Source organism: Crocodylus porosus, unplaced genomic scaffold, assembly GCF_001723895.1.
Source record: "Crocodylus porosus isolate Cpor-Errol unplaced genomic scaffold, CroPor_comp1, whole genome shotgun sequence".
Classification (NCBI taxonomy): Eukaryota; Metazoa; Chordata; order Crocodylia; family Crocodylidae; genus Crocodylus; species Crocodylus porosus.
In genome coordinates this window covers 67,975,132-67,991,994 of record NW_017728947.1, presented here as the reverse complement: position 1 = coordinate 67,991,994, position 16,863 = coordinate 67,975,132, and the positions used below count along the sequence as shown (strand labels likewise).

The 16,863-nt window shown below is 39.0% G+C and overlaps 1 protein-coding gene across 1 annotated transcript in view; it reads left to right on the top strand.

The window, feature by feature from the left end:
• The window catches only part of STRN3 (striatin 3), a gene marked incomplete at its 5' end in the record, with an annotated part of 118,248 nt that overhangs the window by 41,236 nt on the left and 60,149 nt on the right, over positions 1-16,863 (top strand). The window contains 5 exons of the mRNA XM_019551123.1: positions 5,789-5,862; positions 9,749-9,830; positions 10,200-10,379; positions 10,946-11,078; positions 12,484-12,625. Of these exons, the coding sequence (XP_019406668.1) occupies positions 5,789-5,862; positions 9,749-9,830; positions 10,200-10,379; positions 10,946-11,078; positions 12,484-12,625 (611 nt within the window). The remainder of the gene's footprint in view (positions 1-5,788; positions 5,863-9,748; positions 9,831-10,199; positions 10,380-10,945; positions 11,079-12,483; positions 12,626-16,863) is intronic.

Sequence of the window (16,863 nt, the reverse complement as noted above, 5' to 3'; positions counted from 1 at the left end):
AAAAAAAAAAAAAAAAAAAAAGATTCTCAACTAGAGGCCCACTGCACTCTAGGGTGCCTTTAGAGCCTTTCAGGGGTGTCAGTGGGCACCGTTCAATGTTAGCATGGTTGGGTGTGCAAACATAATTCACAAGATAAACCCAGAAATTTCAAACAGGAATCCATAGTGGTAAAAACATTCTGTCCTGTTTTGGTCTTCCTGCATTCTTTGCAATAGAAGCATTGCTTTATTATTTTTCCACAGTCAAAATAATGATTGAAAAGTAAGACCTGGCACTTTCTCAGAGGTGCATTGAGCCTACTGAGGGGTGCCTTTGAGGGTAATATGGTAGAGAGCCATTGCTGTGGAGGGCTGAGAGAGAGAACAGCCCAGGCATGCATGTTCAACAAGAATGTGGCAAGGAGCCTTTTGATTAGAAGTGATAAATCCCTTTTCCTGTGCCTTTTAACAACTCTTGAGTTAGCCCATATCAAACAATTTTTGGCTTACACTAGAATTCAGTAACACAAATTGACATACTATGTAAATGCTTAATTTGCCCTTCTTTCTAGCATGGTTTTGTAGAGCATCTACGAAATTTAGGGAACCAACTTTCATCTCAAAATAGTAAGCCTTCAGGTATTGTATACATTTATACAGTATGGTTCTCCTTTTGCCTCACGAAAGATCTGCTGTCAAGGACAAACATTTTGCACCTGAGGCCTGACAATGTAAATTTAAATCACTCAATTTATAAGGCAGTATTAATCAAAGAAGAACAGTTAGTTTTGAAATTTTTTTAGCCTTGAGAAAATACTGCACAAATTTATCTTTGGGGGGTCTCGTCTATATGCGTTACTGGCCATCAGTGTAAAGGCAAAGCATTATCCAGTTCAGAAAATCTATCTCTGATTTATTATCTTTACCATAAATTTAAAAAAGTACTGCTATATGGTTCTAAGGAGTTAGTTCTTGGGTAAATAGATTTCAGAAGATAAAAGGTTAGGCTCCTTTTCCCCCCTTTTATGCTCATTTGGAGTGATGCAGCTTGAAAGATCCTGTCTAAAATACAGACATAGATATATGGGGACAGTCTAGTCATGTTTTTCACACTTTCAGTAGTTTTTGCAAATTAAATATTAAGGCCTCCCTCATAGAGGAAATTGTCCCATTCTACTTGCCCAGTATATGTGTATCAGTCACACTAGCCGATTGTTTGTTCATTTCCTTTTTTAAGGCCTCCTCTCTTTCTCTCCATGTTACGTTTCTTTTACTCATGACACAGTGTTGGCTGCATCGTTTCATTGAGGAGCTAAGGCATTAGATTGTTGTTTTCTAAACCAGTGTATCACTTTTGTTTTGTTGTTATTTGATAAGATAGGGTTAATGTAGTCATTGAATGTTGAAAATTGTGTATAAAAACAAACTGAAATAGCACAAAAACAATCTAGTAAAATCTGCCAGCGTTTGATTAAACTATAATTATTTTCTTTGACAAACTTCCTCTCAAATATGATGCGGTCCTATTTTTGAGCCAAAGTCTTAGTTATTTTGAAACTGTACCTCAATCTTTCTTTAAAAACATTTGTTTCCCCTTGTTACAGAATTTGCATTGGCTTTCTAAGTTATTTGAATGTACTGCTTATTTCATTCATGAATATGGCCAGAATACTTGGCACGCTTTCAGAAAGCATTCTGTAAAATAGTATTTCAGTCAAATACTATTTGACCTAGAGTTTTATAAAGTGTGAGCTAATTTACAAGAGACAAATTATTTTTATTAATGTATTTTATTTGAAGAAGTCCAGAGCTTAGACACACTAAGAGGTGCTAGAAGTCTGAGGTTTAATTTCTTATCTTAGAGAATACCGTACAAAAAAAAAAATTAAAATGGTACGCTGAGAAATACAGATTAGCAATTTTAAAAATAGCCAAGGTTCCAAATGATTAAAAATCAATGCATTTGAACACAAATACATTTTAAAAAGGGAAATATCTCTTAAGTCTTAAGTTGTGCCCAAAATTCTGTGTTGTACAGCAGTTAAGTATCTTCTTTTATGGCAGTCCCTTACAGTTGAGGATTATTGTCTTCCATGATTGCCTTATCTGTGCATTGGAAGATGGCTGATGAGGCCTGTCTGGGATCGACAGACTCTACTGCAACTTGGACATGTGTTTCTGTGTGGGGTGGGTGGTGCTGGATTCTTGATTTGATCTGTGATGTGCTGTTTCTGCCACTTTGACTTTTTCATCTGATGTACAGGTCACCTCTAACTGTCAGACAGTTTGTTTCATTATTATTAAGCATATGATTGTGTTTTTCTGTTGCTGATCAGCCAGACTTTAACTGTTGACATTTTCCATGCCAGGTATCTGCTTTACCCTTCGTGTTTTTTTTTGTGCATGTGTGGGGGGGGTCAGGTTTCAACCAAAATGGTTTAGCTTTTCAAAAGAATGAGATTAGTAGAATACTTTGTTTCTCCTATGTGGTGGCATTGAAAAGTTAGAGGACAGAAGGTTAGAGAAGGAGAACAGATATAAAACATCTGTCGGTGATACCAGAGGCAGAAGAGAGAATGAGAGGAGGGAAGGGAGATGGTCGTATCAGATCTTGTTTCTTTTTCTGTTTTAAAGAAGTTCATAGAATCATAAATAAGTAGGGCTGGAAAGGACCTTCACAGGTTATTTATTCCCACCCCCTGCCTTAAGGCAGGATCATTCCTATCCAAACCATCCTATATAGATACGTTGTCTAACTTCTTAGCAAAACTACACCATCAATCCTGACACAACAGAAGACATAATAGCCTAATCTGCCTCAAGTAAAACAGGGAGACTGGCAGCTATTGTCCTGCTACAGTAAAGGTGGTTAATATACACTTGATTTCAGAAAGAGGCCACGTCCCCAGCTACAGAGGAAGGCAAAAATCGCCACAGTCCATATCAGTCTCATCATGGGATAAAATTATTTCCTGAGACCAGATATGATGATCAGCCTGACCTTGAGTGGAGCAGCAAGATCCTCTAACCAGAAACTCTCCAGGTTGTCCCAGCTGGAGCATTGGTACATCCCAGGAAAGAGTTCCAGCCTTGGCTGCAGCCAATACCCAGTTCATTTGAGGAAAGGTTAAAAATACCCTAACACGTGCAGTAGCAGGGGATCATGAGGGAAAGAGTTGTTGAGATCCTGTTAAAGAAAGGAGGGGGTGGGCAAGGGTCTGAGGCAGAGTCAAATGAGGTAAATCGTGAGCAGATCCAGGATTTTGAAAGTGGGGGTGCAGAATGTGTGGCACAGCATAACACACTTTTCTCTAGTTAAAGAGAAACTACAAGTCTTATTAATATGCCAAGGGACTATTGCTATGTTGTTCACTTTAAGATCAGAGCAAAAACAAATATACCGTGTTTACTTGAATACAGGACAAAGCTTTTTCCCCCAGTCAGTGTAGGGCGGGGGGGAAGTCCTTTGACTTATATTTGCATACAAGTAAACTTCATTAAATACTTTGTCTATTATTAAACTTCGGCCAAAAGCAGCATGTGTTTAGTAATGGAAACCAATTATGAAGTTGAATAAAAGCAACCAACACTGAGTGTGTCTATAAAACACAATGGCCCATATTGTTCAAACACTGATGGGAACTTTTTTTTTTTTTTTTGGCTCTTAAAAAATACCAGGCTGGTGTTCCCTCAACAGGGAACTGGCACTGGATCTCGAAGTACTATAGTACCTGGCTAGCCCTGACTTTCTCCCGTTGATGCCAAAAATGCTATGTTTGATATGCTGATGGGAGCTTACAAGGATAAGTTAGTGCTGCCCATTTGAATAAGATGCATCGTAGTGCCCATTGAGTGCAGTCTGCCTCAGCAGCTACTTTTTTTGTGGTCACAGAGCCACTGCATTACATACATTTCAACACAGGTGATGTGTAGGGGTGGACATGGGGAAGAGGGGGAGGGATCACATGCCCCCCCCGAGGGTCCTGGTGCCCCCCCCTGAGAGCGAGCCCTCTGGCTAGTAGGAGGTCATGGAAAGCACTTGTCCCCCCTGAAATTGGCTTTGCTGGCGGGAAGTTGGCGGTGGAAGTCCTGAGACTTCTGCCACCACTGTACTGCGTGCAGAAGTGTAAGGACACCCTCCCTTGCACCTCACCCCTGGTTGTGCCTTGCTGGTGCTCTCCCAAACTTGGGAGGCACCAGTTGCCCATGCGCTGGGGGACTCTCCCCAGGTCGTTGATCAACCGCTGGTGGCCCCCGCCCCCCCAGGATCAGAAGGCATTAGTCGACCATGCATTTTGACGTCCTCTTCACTCTCACACAGCTAAGCTGTGCCTTTTCTTTCTCATTTCCAGTGATTCCAGTTTCTTCATCAGCCCTAAATGTCTGGCAAACATCATCAAATGGGGCCCCAAAGAGTTTACCCAGAACCCCTTTCTCACCCTCTCTCTCAGCCTCGTGCACATAATTAGTGTAATCCTGACCTCCATGAGGTGGAACCAGACCAGCATGCCCTGCACCTCATCTGTATATAAATGTTTGGAAGGTCCTAGGATTTGTGACAAGAATACATAGTTCTAGTCATGGATGGGGTGCTAATTAGAACATGGATCCTTTTTTGGCAGGTATCTGGAGAACACACATACACACATGCTTAGCTGTATGGTCAACATAGTTTGAGACACTGTCGACTCTGCTGGGGCCCAGCCCAGTGAACCGTGTGAAAAATCATGAGCCTTTTTGGGCTGTGAACTAATATCATACATGGTTTGTACTATATATAAGTAGGTGCCAAAGTGCTGCTTAAAAGTGTGGTTGTGGAGTGCCTCTGTTAAAGCTTGCAGCATTTCGAAAAAAGGTAAAATGTATCAATTCTGGGTGAATTAAGTATATGGGTACTACATGCAAACTTACTAGAGTATGTTTTAATTTTAAGGTCAGTGTTCTCAAAATGTTCTTCACTTCCATGTGCTGGGGAGTGGGGGAGGATCTGTTGGCAAGGAGTGGGGAAAAGGCTGCAGGGTGGAAAAATTGGAGGTAGGCAGAGGGCAAGGGGCTTCCTGACTTCCCCAGATCTATTTTCCCTGCTGTAGCAGTGGGAGGGGAACAAATTCAAGATAGACCTACAATAATTAAATTCTATACCTAGACAACTACAACAACTTTATACATTTTTCCATAAATAGAATCTAATTATTGGGGAGTTGTCTTACTATCAGGGGTGTCTTCTATTTGGGTAAATATGGTAACTATTTGTATGTGCACTAATATGCTAGATTATATATAAAGCAGACCAGTGGCTGCCATGGTTCTCCTGCCTTACCCGTGGCAGTTCAAGGTGTTATGTCTTGTTTTGTGACAGTCTCTTCCCCTCTCCCCCTGCTCCTTTCCTGGTAATTAGTACAGAATGCAAGTGTGGGGCTTATTCAGAGTAAATTACTTAACTAGTTGCAGCTGCAAGCACAAATAATCCATATTTAATGTTGAAAAGCTTTTTATTAGCTGACACTGCTTCATGGATGGCATATAAGATCTCTGCAACAGTTTCTTTTGATTATAAGAATATAATATATACAATATAAGAATGTGATTGTGAGATACAAACACCAGTATATTTTGAAGCTAACATGTAATTTTGTAGTTAACATGGATATTGTCTTAAATTTTATATTTGCTGTACCAGTGTTACCCAAGTGAAAACACTGCAATATATCTTTTATATAAATTTTATCTGTAATTGTAAGATGTTTGAATTTAGATTTTTTCCCCTTTATGTTGACTTCTTAAATGTATTGTATTGTCCTCTTTTTAGGGCAAAATATCATAAATTAAAATATGGCACAGAACTGAACCAAGGTGACTTGAAAATGCCAACTTTTGAATCAGGTAATTCTTGGAAATTGTTTCTTTCAGTTTAATTCTGTTTTGGCTGCTTGCAGACATAAAAACAAACAAACAAAAACAAGCTTTATGGGAAGCAGCAGCGCATTACTTTGACTTGACCCCACAGTGTCTGTATAAATCATGCGCTTCAGCAGGGCTTTGTGGCACTTTTATCTAATAGCTGATTCAATCAGCTATTTGATAAAAGCACTAAAAAAGCCCTGAGTAAAGCACTTGATCTATACAGATGTTGAGTGAGCCGGGTCCAACTAACATGCTGCCTTTTTTTTGGGCATGTGCTGGGATTGGCATGGGAGCACACAAAGTTTTAGATAAAGCGCTGTTTTTGGGTGGGAGTTGCTTTTTTTTTTTTTAATGTCTGCAAGCAGCCTTTCTGCTTACTCTAAGATTTGATTCTTAGGCAACTCTTAGTCATTATAACATGTTTATGATTAATAGGAGGAAAATTAAATTTTGAAAATAGTTTTTATTTTTGTTTTATTTTCATTTGTTCTAGCAAGGTGCATAACCCTAGTATTTGGCAGTTGGCGTATTTGATCTTTAAATAGAAAAAACTTCAGTTGTTTGCTTCCTTCAGAAAGAAGGTTTTCAGAAATAGGTTTTGATAGTTTCATAGATTTCATAGACATTTGGGCTGGAAGGGATCCTGGAGGATCATCAAGTCCTGCCCCCTGCCCCAGGGGCAGGAAGTCAGCAGTGATCATTGGATCCCAGCAAGATAAGCATCCAAATGTGTCTTGAAGGCATTCAAAGTGGGTACTTGAACTGCCTCCGGTGGCAGTCTATTCCAAAATTTGGGGACTCAGACAGTGAAGAAGTTCTTTCTTATGTCCAGCCTGAATCAGTTGCAGCAGGGTTGTGACTGTTTGATCTTGTCATCCCTTGGGGCGCTCTGATGAACAGACATTCCCCCAGATCCTGATGAGCACCCCGATAAATTTATAGGTGGCCACCAGATCACCCCTGAGCCTGCGCTTTTCCAGGCTGTAGAGCCCCATGGCTCTCAGCCTCTCATCATAAGGTCTGTTTTCCTGACCTCTGGTCATACACGTGGCTCTCCTCTGCACCCTTTCAAGCTTCTCCACATCCTTTTTGAATTGCAGAGCCCAAAACCGGATGCAGTACTCCAGCTGCGGCTTCACCAGTACAATGGGAGAATGACGTCCCTGGATTTACTTGAGAAGCATCTATGGATGCAAGCCAGCATTTTGCTTGTTTTACTAGCCACAGCATCATACTGAAGGCTCATGTTCATCTTGTGGTCAACCGTGACCCCCAAGTCCCTTTAATCTGTAGTGCTAACCAGCATAGCACTGTCGAGCCTATAAGTATGCTGCAGGTTTTTCCACCCAAGGTGGAGAAGCTTGCATTTTTTGGTGTTGAACACCATCAGGTTCTCATCGGCCCATTTTCTGAGCCTGTCAAGATCCGCCTGGATCACCCTCCTGTCCTCAGGTGGATGTTTTACCCCAGAGCTTGGTGTCTTTGGCAAACTTGGCCAGTCTGCTTCTGACACCAATGTCCACGTCATTAATAAAGATGTTAAATAGTTTAGGCCCTAGGACAGAGCCTTGAGGGACCCCACTGGTCACAGCTCACCAAGACGATTGGCTCCCATCGACCACCACCCTCTGGGTCCTACCGTGGAGCCAATTCCTCATCCAGCAGACCGTGGTGAGGTCGAGGTCGCAGTTAGCCAGTTTTGCCAAGAGATGATCATGGGATACCTGGGTGAAGTCAGTTCTGCAAGTTTTAGTCTTTACCAAGTTTTGGTCTGTCTTCTAAGATCTTTTTGTTGAAGGATTATATTCATTCATTGTAACATTTCACTGGTTTAGAGAGAAACTAGAAAGAACTGAAATAAAAATATAGGAATTTCTACATTGTGATATTTGCTATTGTCATTTCTTATTTTAATAATGTAAAATAGGATATTTCCTTTTTTTCTTTGAAAGGTGCATTGTAGTTTTTTTTTTTAACTCAGATTTCTACCAACTAATTTTGTTATAGTAAACTGATATTAAACATGCTACTTGAAAAGAGAATTAGAATGAATCATTCTCATAAGTGATCTGCCTACAGCTATTTAGGTAATTCTGAAAGAAATAGGAAAGTTACGAGTAGACGAATACATGTATGTAACACATTATAAATAATACTGTGCAAATAATGCCAGTTCATCAGCTTAGCTTTAAAAAATTTATGATGCAGGCTAAGGTTTGAGTGTGCGCATGTGGGTTAAAGCCTTTATGATGCAGGCTAACCTCAGCCTGCACACACTCGTACCTACTCCCCCCCCACATCCTCTCTTCTACATACAAGTCTACCCCATCAACCCTCCCACATACAGTAGACAAGAGTAAGACTTTATTTTGAAATGTTATGCAATTACTTCTATATATATACTACTTAAACATAGATCACGACAAAAATATTTTTGAAATAAAATTAGTATGTTATAGATGCTTTGATTTTTAAGATATGATTTGTTTTTATAATTTGTTTAAAATGTATATCTTCTGAAAGATTTTGTGTGCAGCCATTGACAGCTCACAATCTCATTAACACATTAACCTCCCGCTGAAATAATTGCCCACCTCTGCTTTAACCAGTAAATAGTGTTTTAGTATAGTCCTTACTATGTGTAGCAATGTGTTGTTTTTAATAATGTTATAATCAAAGTCAGCACTTTAATTGACTAATTTCGATCTTATAATTGTGACTGTGCAGGGTGGATTTGATTTAAATCAAATGGATTTAGGTATGATTTAAATGACTGATAAGGAAGCCTCGATTTGATCAGTTTTATACAAAAAGTGTGTTCTTGTTGTTTTGACACAACCTTCATCAAAATATTCCCAAACAGGGTCTCTTACAGCCTTGCAAGCCTGCTGCCATGACAGGTTTTCCCTTTTACCATACCATTCACTCACTAGATCTCAAATCAGTGGAGAGACTATACTAAGAAATGTGTCCCTCAAGGCTTCTGGAATATTCTGCCCAAAATGTTTATCATCTGTATCTACTGCCCCCTTCCTTACATTTATCTGCGGACTCCTCCTCCCTGCCCAGATCTACTCTACCTCTAACAATCCTCTGTTCATTTAATTTCTTGAAATTTTGCACTTTTAGAGAGTGGTAAGGCCGTGACTCTGTACACAGACTTGCAGAGAGACGGTAGGACTGATGGGTAGGTAATTAGGTGTGTTAATCTCTCATCTCCGTATACCACAGTTAACAAGGATGTTATCTGTGGAGGCACAAGCTGGAGAAGTGAAACTGTGTATCACAGAGATACGTAATGAGATCTAGACTGAGCACCGAGTACCATTGGATAGAGTGGTTTCTTTAATATTTACTAATCTATAGAGGAGCCTTTAGGAACCCCATAAGATTGGACCCCTAATATAGTCCATGGTCTGTTGTGACCTATTTATATAAAACTTCTTTAAAAATTTACAGAATATATTGTCTCAGTATATAATTAGAAATTATAGTCCCCATTCCATAATGATATCTTTGAGCTCTAACATAACTTAAATTTAAACTATCTTTATATTAAAAAAAAGCCACACATACACCCCTTAACCAGAAAAGTACTGGTTTTATTTTGTTAAATAAAATCTGATTTAAATTAACAAAAATCTAACTCTTTAATTAAAAAAAAAAAAAATCTTTCATTTTTATCTACCCTGTGGCTGTGGATTTTCTAAAGGACCCTAATTGGGTGCAGCATTGGGTCTGGCAAATAGATAACTAAGCTGATAAAATCTGGTGCGTCTGTGTTGTCTCAGAAGGTTAAAAGATAGTTTTAGTTTTCCTGTACTGTACAAGGAGGAAGAAAATTATTAAGTTTATATCTTTTCAGAAGAAACCAAAGAGACAGAGGTTCCTACAGTACCTCAAAATAGTCAACTGACCTGGAAGCAAGGCAGACAGTTATTAAGACAGTAAGTAATATAATTGAGTATCTGTTTGTCTACTCAAGTTTTTCCTCTAAAGCATTAAAACACCTCACTTTGCTGTGTTAATTTGCATTGTCAGAATGGTCAAATATTAGTTGGCTATGCATGATTTGCTAGTCTCAGCTTTTTTAAAGCAGTGGGCATAAAGCTGTGGCTGCCTTACTGTTGACCCTCTTGTAAACGATATCAGGAGCAATCCATGAGCAAGTGGATTGTGATACAGAAATTCTTTTAATACATGACATGGGAAGAAAATTGATTTTACTATTTTGTCTTTTAAAAATAGAAGCCTGGGTACATACATTTCTATTGTGTCTCATTAATTTTGTCCTTTCTTTCCCCCAACCTGCTTAGGTATCTTCAGGAAGTCGGTTACACGGACACAATATTGGATGTACGGTCCCAGAGGGTAAGATCTTTACTTGGGCTCTCCAGTTCAGAACCAAATGGTTCAGTGGAGACAAAGAACTTAGAACAGATCCTTAATGGAGGTGAATCTCCTTCATCTAAGCAAAAGGGACAGGAAATCAAAAGGTAGGTGAATAGTTGCGACTTTTTTTTTTTTTTAATGTTTGATTATTGGATAATGTTGACCTATTTTTATTAGTAATGTGTTATTTCAGACAGACAGCTATGGTATTTTGGTATGGAGAAATTGATTAGGCTTTTATAAGCTTCATATATTACCTATTTATAGTTCTTTCTATGTATTGGTCAGTTAATATTCATTTAGTACGGATGAGTTCATGAGAGTCCACAAGTTTAATTATTTTAGAAACAAATTATAAACGCATGTTAAAATTATCAGTATATTTTTCATGTCTTTAAGCTTCAACTATGAATATTAATTGGACATTGTGTAAAAATTAGGCTTAACGCTTTAAGGTGGTATCAGTTTTGACACTACAATGGTACTATTCATTTATTAATCTACGTAGGGAATTATTGTATAGTGTCTTTCTCCAAGAGTAATCCCTTTCAGTTGGATTTTCTTTGCTGTTTATAAAACTTTTAAAAATGATTATATAAGGTTAGACAGCAAATGTGTGACTTTAATCACTTACATTTCTTTCTCTAATCTCATGAACATTTTTTTATAGGAACTCTGGTGATGTTCTTGAAACGTTTAACTTCTTAGAAAATGCAGATGATAGTGATGAAGAAGAGGAGAGTGACATGATAGAAGATATTGCAGAAGGAAAGGAAAAACATCGGATAAATAAAAAACACAAAGTAAAGATCTTTTGTTTTTGTTGACTTATGGTCATGTACCTCTGAAATTTACTAAGACTTGTGCTTTTAAAATACCCTGACGAAACTTGTGTTTCTAATAGAAGTGAATACATTTGGCCTAACAGGTTAACTTTTCTTGTACTCGCCTGCAGCCTTTTGTGCACATGTAAGTAAACACATTTGGTTTACTTCATTCCAGAATTTGAAGTGCTTTTCAAACAAACTTAACTGGTGCCTGTATCGTTCTTTTGAGTAGTTGTAATCTGCTCATCAAACCGGCATCTTCTACATGCAGTTAAGACTTCTGGCTCAGATTTATTCTGCTCAAAGATGCAATTATCTTCTATTTTGTTTGTGTACATCCCCCAAACAACTTTTTAGATCTTTTAGATAATTTTTCTTCCACAAGAAAGTTTCGTAACATCTGTAAGCTCCCCTTTTTGTGCCAGGAAGAAGACTTTTCTTCCAGAACAAATGGAATGTCTGTAGTGACCTCAGTTTTCCTTTATGGTTTCCCATTCTCTGGTCAACTTTTTGGTAGACTAGACTGTATTGCCTGTCTCATTAACCCTTTTCCCCTATTTAGAAACTTCCTTGAATCTTGTAGTTTCTAGGTAAAAGTTAGTTGTGGTATTTTTAGTCTATGGTGGTATATAATAGAGAGCTGTACATTATTTTTGGTTACTGAATATCTCTGCAGCTTGGCTATATTTTGTTTTGCTTTCATTTTAAATAGCTGGGATGTCAAAAAGTCTTGACCCTGACTTACTGGAAACTTGACTCTTGCTTAAAGTGCTGTATTTTTGAACATGATAACCAACTGTCTGCTGTTTTTCAAAGATGAAGAGTTGGTTTAAATGGATATGAAGATGATGGATATTTCTCCAGTTTTAGTAATATTGGTGATACTTTTGTAAGATGATTTGAACAACCGATTGTCTTTTTTTTTTTTGGCCAAGCTATATTTAACTTATAATTGCAACTGGAATAGGAGGACAGAACTTTTTTTTTTTTTTAACCGTGGCAAAATATAGATTGTTTTTAAGGCTTTTTACAGAGTTCTTAGAAAAGCACAAAAAGTGGCTAGGTATACCGGTTGGTGACTTTTTCCAAGTAAGAAAAGAGGAAAATAAATAAAACTTCAGCAAACCAAAACAAATATCGGTCGTCTTTACTTGATAAAGATTGATGGAATATATTGCATATTTAAAGTACTTCTAAGAAATGTGTACCTCACTTTTTGCCTGTCTTATTGATGATGTTTTTCCTTGCTACTAAGTCCTAATTTAAATTCCCCATTTCTTACTCACTTGAGATTTTATAGCAGAAAATTTGCTGATTGTTTAATAGAAGGCATTTCCCTAAAACTCAGAGAATGCATATATTGTGTTGACTTCCTTTGCAGATTGGTAATGAAGGTCTAGCTGCTGACCTTACTGATGACCCTGATACTGAAGAAGCTCTGAAAGAGTTTGATTTTTTAGTGACAGCAGAAGATGGAGAGGGAGCTGGAGAAGCACGAAGTTCAGGGGATGGAACAGAATGGGGTAAGAAATTGACTGAATGATATTTAGCAACATACAAAGATTTTCATAACAGTACATATGAATTGCACTACATGTTAAGATGGAATGGATGTGAGAATGTTTGTGGTGATTTATGTGTTGGCAAAGTAAACGTTAAGTTAGATACATATGACTTTGAAACTCGTACCATGTGAGAATAGTTACAGTGCTAAAACTTCAAGTCCAGCTTTACTTTGCTATTGAGGGCAGTTTCTGTATTAATTTTTTGGTTTTTCTAGTCTCTGCTTTTGAACACACCAGTTTCCTTTCTGGGATCAGCATTTTTTTCTTGACTAGAAAGTGCTGGAATCGTACATACCTGTCTGACCCAAGTCAGTTTTTAAATATATGCTTTGTGTTTATCATTGATCAGGATTTATATTTGTTTGTATTTCCCTTCTAAATATTTTTCTTGTAGGAGTTGGAAGAATTATGAAAAAACCCCAGTACATTATTTTTTCTCCACATATTAAGATGCTAACTAATTTCTTGGTAGAATCAGTAATAGATGGCTGCAGCTGTATTTAAAGTAGAAATTGAATTAAAATACTGATTACTGCCCTGTGAAATTCAGGAGCAGATGTACGTCTCTCTGGCATATGAAAATTGGATGATAGTCTTGAAAAAACAAAACACCGCCCCCCCGGACAACAAGAACAACACAAAGAAATGGCTGTAGAGGGAGAAAACTTTACTAACTGTAGTTTTCACAACTGGAGATCCTGGTTCCACATGCAGTTGTATTGTAACAGATGTGTATGGCTTCTGTAGTTGAAGCAAAATTGACAGTGTTAAAAAAGGTGACTTAGAATTAGAATAATGATCCTGGAGGGCTTGAAGCGTTGTGGTGTAGTACAGAGGCTGTGTTTCAAAGTTTCCATGGTACTTTGACATCAGTGAGCAAAAACAATATAAAGCCCTCTGCAACAATGCAATGCCTGGCTAAAGCATCTGGTCTGAATGTGACTGTGGCAGGAATTGGAGAGTCTATCCCTTCATTTAGCAGTTTGTTCTAATGATTAATTATCCTCCCAGTTCAGAGTTTATCTTATTTTCCATTTGAAGTTTTGTTTCTTTTTTAAACTTCCGCTTCTAGCTAGAAGTTTTGATTATTTTTGGGTTGAACAGCTCTTGAGTATTATCTTCCTGTTTTGTTTTTCCACTTTCTGTTTTTGCCCACAACACTGTGAAAATTATACCTGTTAAATCTTCCCTTTCTTCCCAAAACATACCTGTTTCCTCTCAAACTGAATGTTTACCTATTATTATGGTCTCACGCTTCTTTCTCCTTAATATGCATAATATTTTGAATAATTGTGTACACTCTCTCCTTTGATGCAATGTTAGGACCTAATTTCATTCAGCTGCATTGTCAATCAGTTTTATACTAATATAATTCTATTCACTTTGATGTTATTCCTTATATAAGCTGGAATAGTTGAAGATCCATTCAGTCTAGTATTAAATATTCCTTTTCTTCCCAAAAGTTATGATACTTACAATTTCAATTTAGTTTTTATTTTGCACAGATGTTAAAGAACACGATACTGTATAATGTTAGAATTGCAAGTAGTAATCCGAATGTCCTGCTTTACTGCCTGTTTATAATTGTGGGCTGATAAGGCAAATGAATACAAATCCAGTCATATCACATAACTAAACTTGAAATTACTTTTTTTCTTAAGATGTTTTAAGCTATCCATAGATAAATACATTTCCTCCATGTAAACACAGATCCTTTTTGTCCAAGAAAACACAGAACTTCTTGTCTTTTTTTTTCTTCTAAACACCCTACACCATCAATAGTCTTAAATTCCAATTACTACTTTTACAATTATTCTTTTTCTTTGCTTTCAAATTTTTAACTTGTTTTCTGTGTGCAAATCTGATAGCAGATTATTAATGAGCTGTATCAGCCAGTATCAGTCCGATTCCAATATGCTGCTGGGCAGCATGGAGAGTGGTGTCCAGTTGAGGCCCATGCAATGAGGGAGGGAGGGAGTAGGGCTGGAGCAGTGGCAGGCACTGCACAGCCAGGGCAGAGCACAGGACAGAGCCACAGCTTGTTTGGGGAGTGCTGGGGAAGGATCAGCTCCTATTGCTGCACGTATCCTGGGAGGGCATGGGAGGCAAGTGCCCCCAGATCTGTGTGCAGGGTGAGGGCGGGCTGTTGCTGCAGGCTGGGACAGGGGCTGTGCTGGGCTCTTGCCAGTAGGGTGCTGAACTGGGCTACCCTTGGGCCAGGCAGCAGTGTGCTGGGAAGGAGCTATGGGGGGGACTGCAGCCATCCCAGAATTCACTGTAGCCCCTGCTCCCAGCGCTGCCACCACCTGCCCCAAGCACAGTCCTAGCCCAACCCCCATGCTGGGAAGAGCATGGGGCTGCCTTAGCCCTAGCTCTCAGCAGCAGCCCACCCTTGCCCTGTGCTTAGATCGAGGGTCACCCCTCCCCCATGCTCTCCTGGGATGCGCATAGCAGCAGGAGCTGCAGCCCTACCACCTCCCAGATGATCTGCTCACAACTGTCCCCCGCTCTGCTCCACTTTGGCTGTGCAGTCCCAGTTCCACTCCCTCCCTCACCACTGGGGCCTCAATCTGCACCCCCCACCCCATGCCCCTTCCCTCACAGCAGACTTACCAGCCAGATCCGGTTGCTCTCCGTGCTGCCAGGCTGAGCTCCTGATCACCTGCATGCTGCACTGTAGCTGCACACATGCATGGGACATTTATCAGTGGCATTATCAGCCAAGAAAAGCCAGTTGCTGATACCTTCACAATATTCCTTATATTGACACCGTTCCAATATGGGACTGATGTATCGGTGCATTTTTACAAGTAAACCAAATTACTATTTTCCTATCCTTGGTTATATAGAACTGTTCTCTTTACTGTTGTCGTTTACCTGTTCTAAGCCTATTATTCTCCTTTTCTCTCCTTGTGCTATGATCTCACTTTTTGAAGGCTACATAAATCTGCTTTTTTCAACCTTGCTTCATTAGGTCATGTTTTCCAAGTCATTTTTGGAGGAAAATCTGGAGGATATTTTTGCCTATTTTTCCTTAAGTGTGGTGCCCAAAACCTGAACTCAGTATTACAAGTAAGGCCACATCAGCATTGAGTACAGCAGGCTGGTTACCTTGTGTGTTTGATATGTGAAACTATTAATACATCCCAGAATAAAACCTGTATTTTTCAGCATCAGTATCACATTGTTAATTTTTTCAGTATGTGATCTACTCTAGCCCCCAGATTTGTTTTCTGCAGTGTAACCGCCTAGCCAGTATTTCCTCATTTTGAATTTATGCATCTAATTTTAATGTAATACTTTGTCCTTGCCTTTATTGAATTATATCCTGTTAACTTTAGACCATTTTGCCAATTTATCACAATGCTTTCCATTCTAATCTGACATGCTTTTATCTCTTTTCAACTTCGTGTCACTTGTAAATTTTAGAAGTGGTGTGCTCTCTTTCTTCATCAAACTTATTAAGGAAGATACTAAATAATAGTGGATTCAGCACAGAGCTCTGTGGGACCCCACTCATATATTGTCCCCCTGGTCTGACAATGAACACTGGTGACTTTATTTTGGCATTGTATTTTCTGTGTGGTTTTTGGACTAGCCTATGCCCCATCTTACAGTGATTACCTATAGACCATATTTCCTGATTTGTATACAAGACAGCTATATGGAAAATTATTTAGTTCCTAACCAAAGTAAATCTCTTCTCCTCTATTATTTTCCTTTATCCACTGAGCCAGTAGGTCAGGGGCAGGCAATTATTTCAGGCAGAGGGCTGCTTACCAAGTTTTGGCAAGCTGTCAAGGGCCTCATGGGTAGCCCTGCCCCTTGACAGTTGCCCCACCCCCTGGTCACCATCTTGGGACCAGAAGTCCTGCCCCAAAACTCCTGATCTTTGCCATCAGAAGTCCCTCCCCTTGCCCTCAGAAATACTCCTTTCAGCAAGGGGGTTTGCCATCTGAGAACCAGAAATATATCTAATTATAGTCTAAAAATCATACATATACAACATTCATTAATTTGATTTAAAAATATTTTTTTATCCTGATTTACATGCATTTATGTGGTGTCCCTAGAGGTGATTGCACAATAGCTTAAAATGAAGTTCCATTCTTATATGTTGTTGGGAGAGGGACATGGGGGTATAGGTATACGGGGGCCTGTGTGGGTGTTTTGGGGGGGGTTGTGGGTGTGGGGTG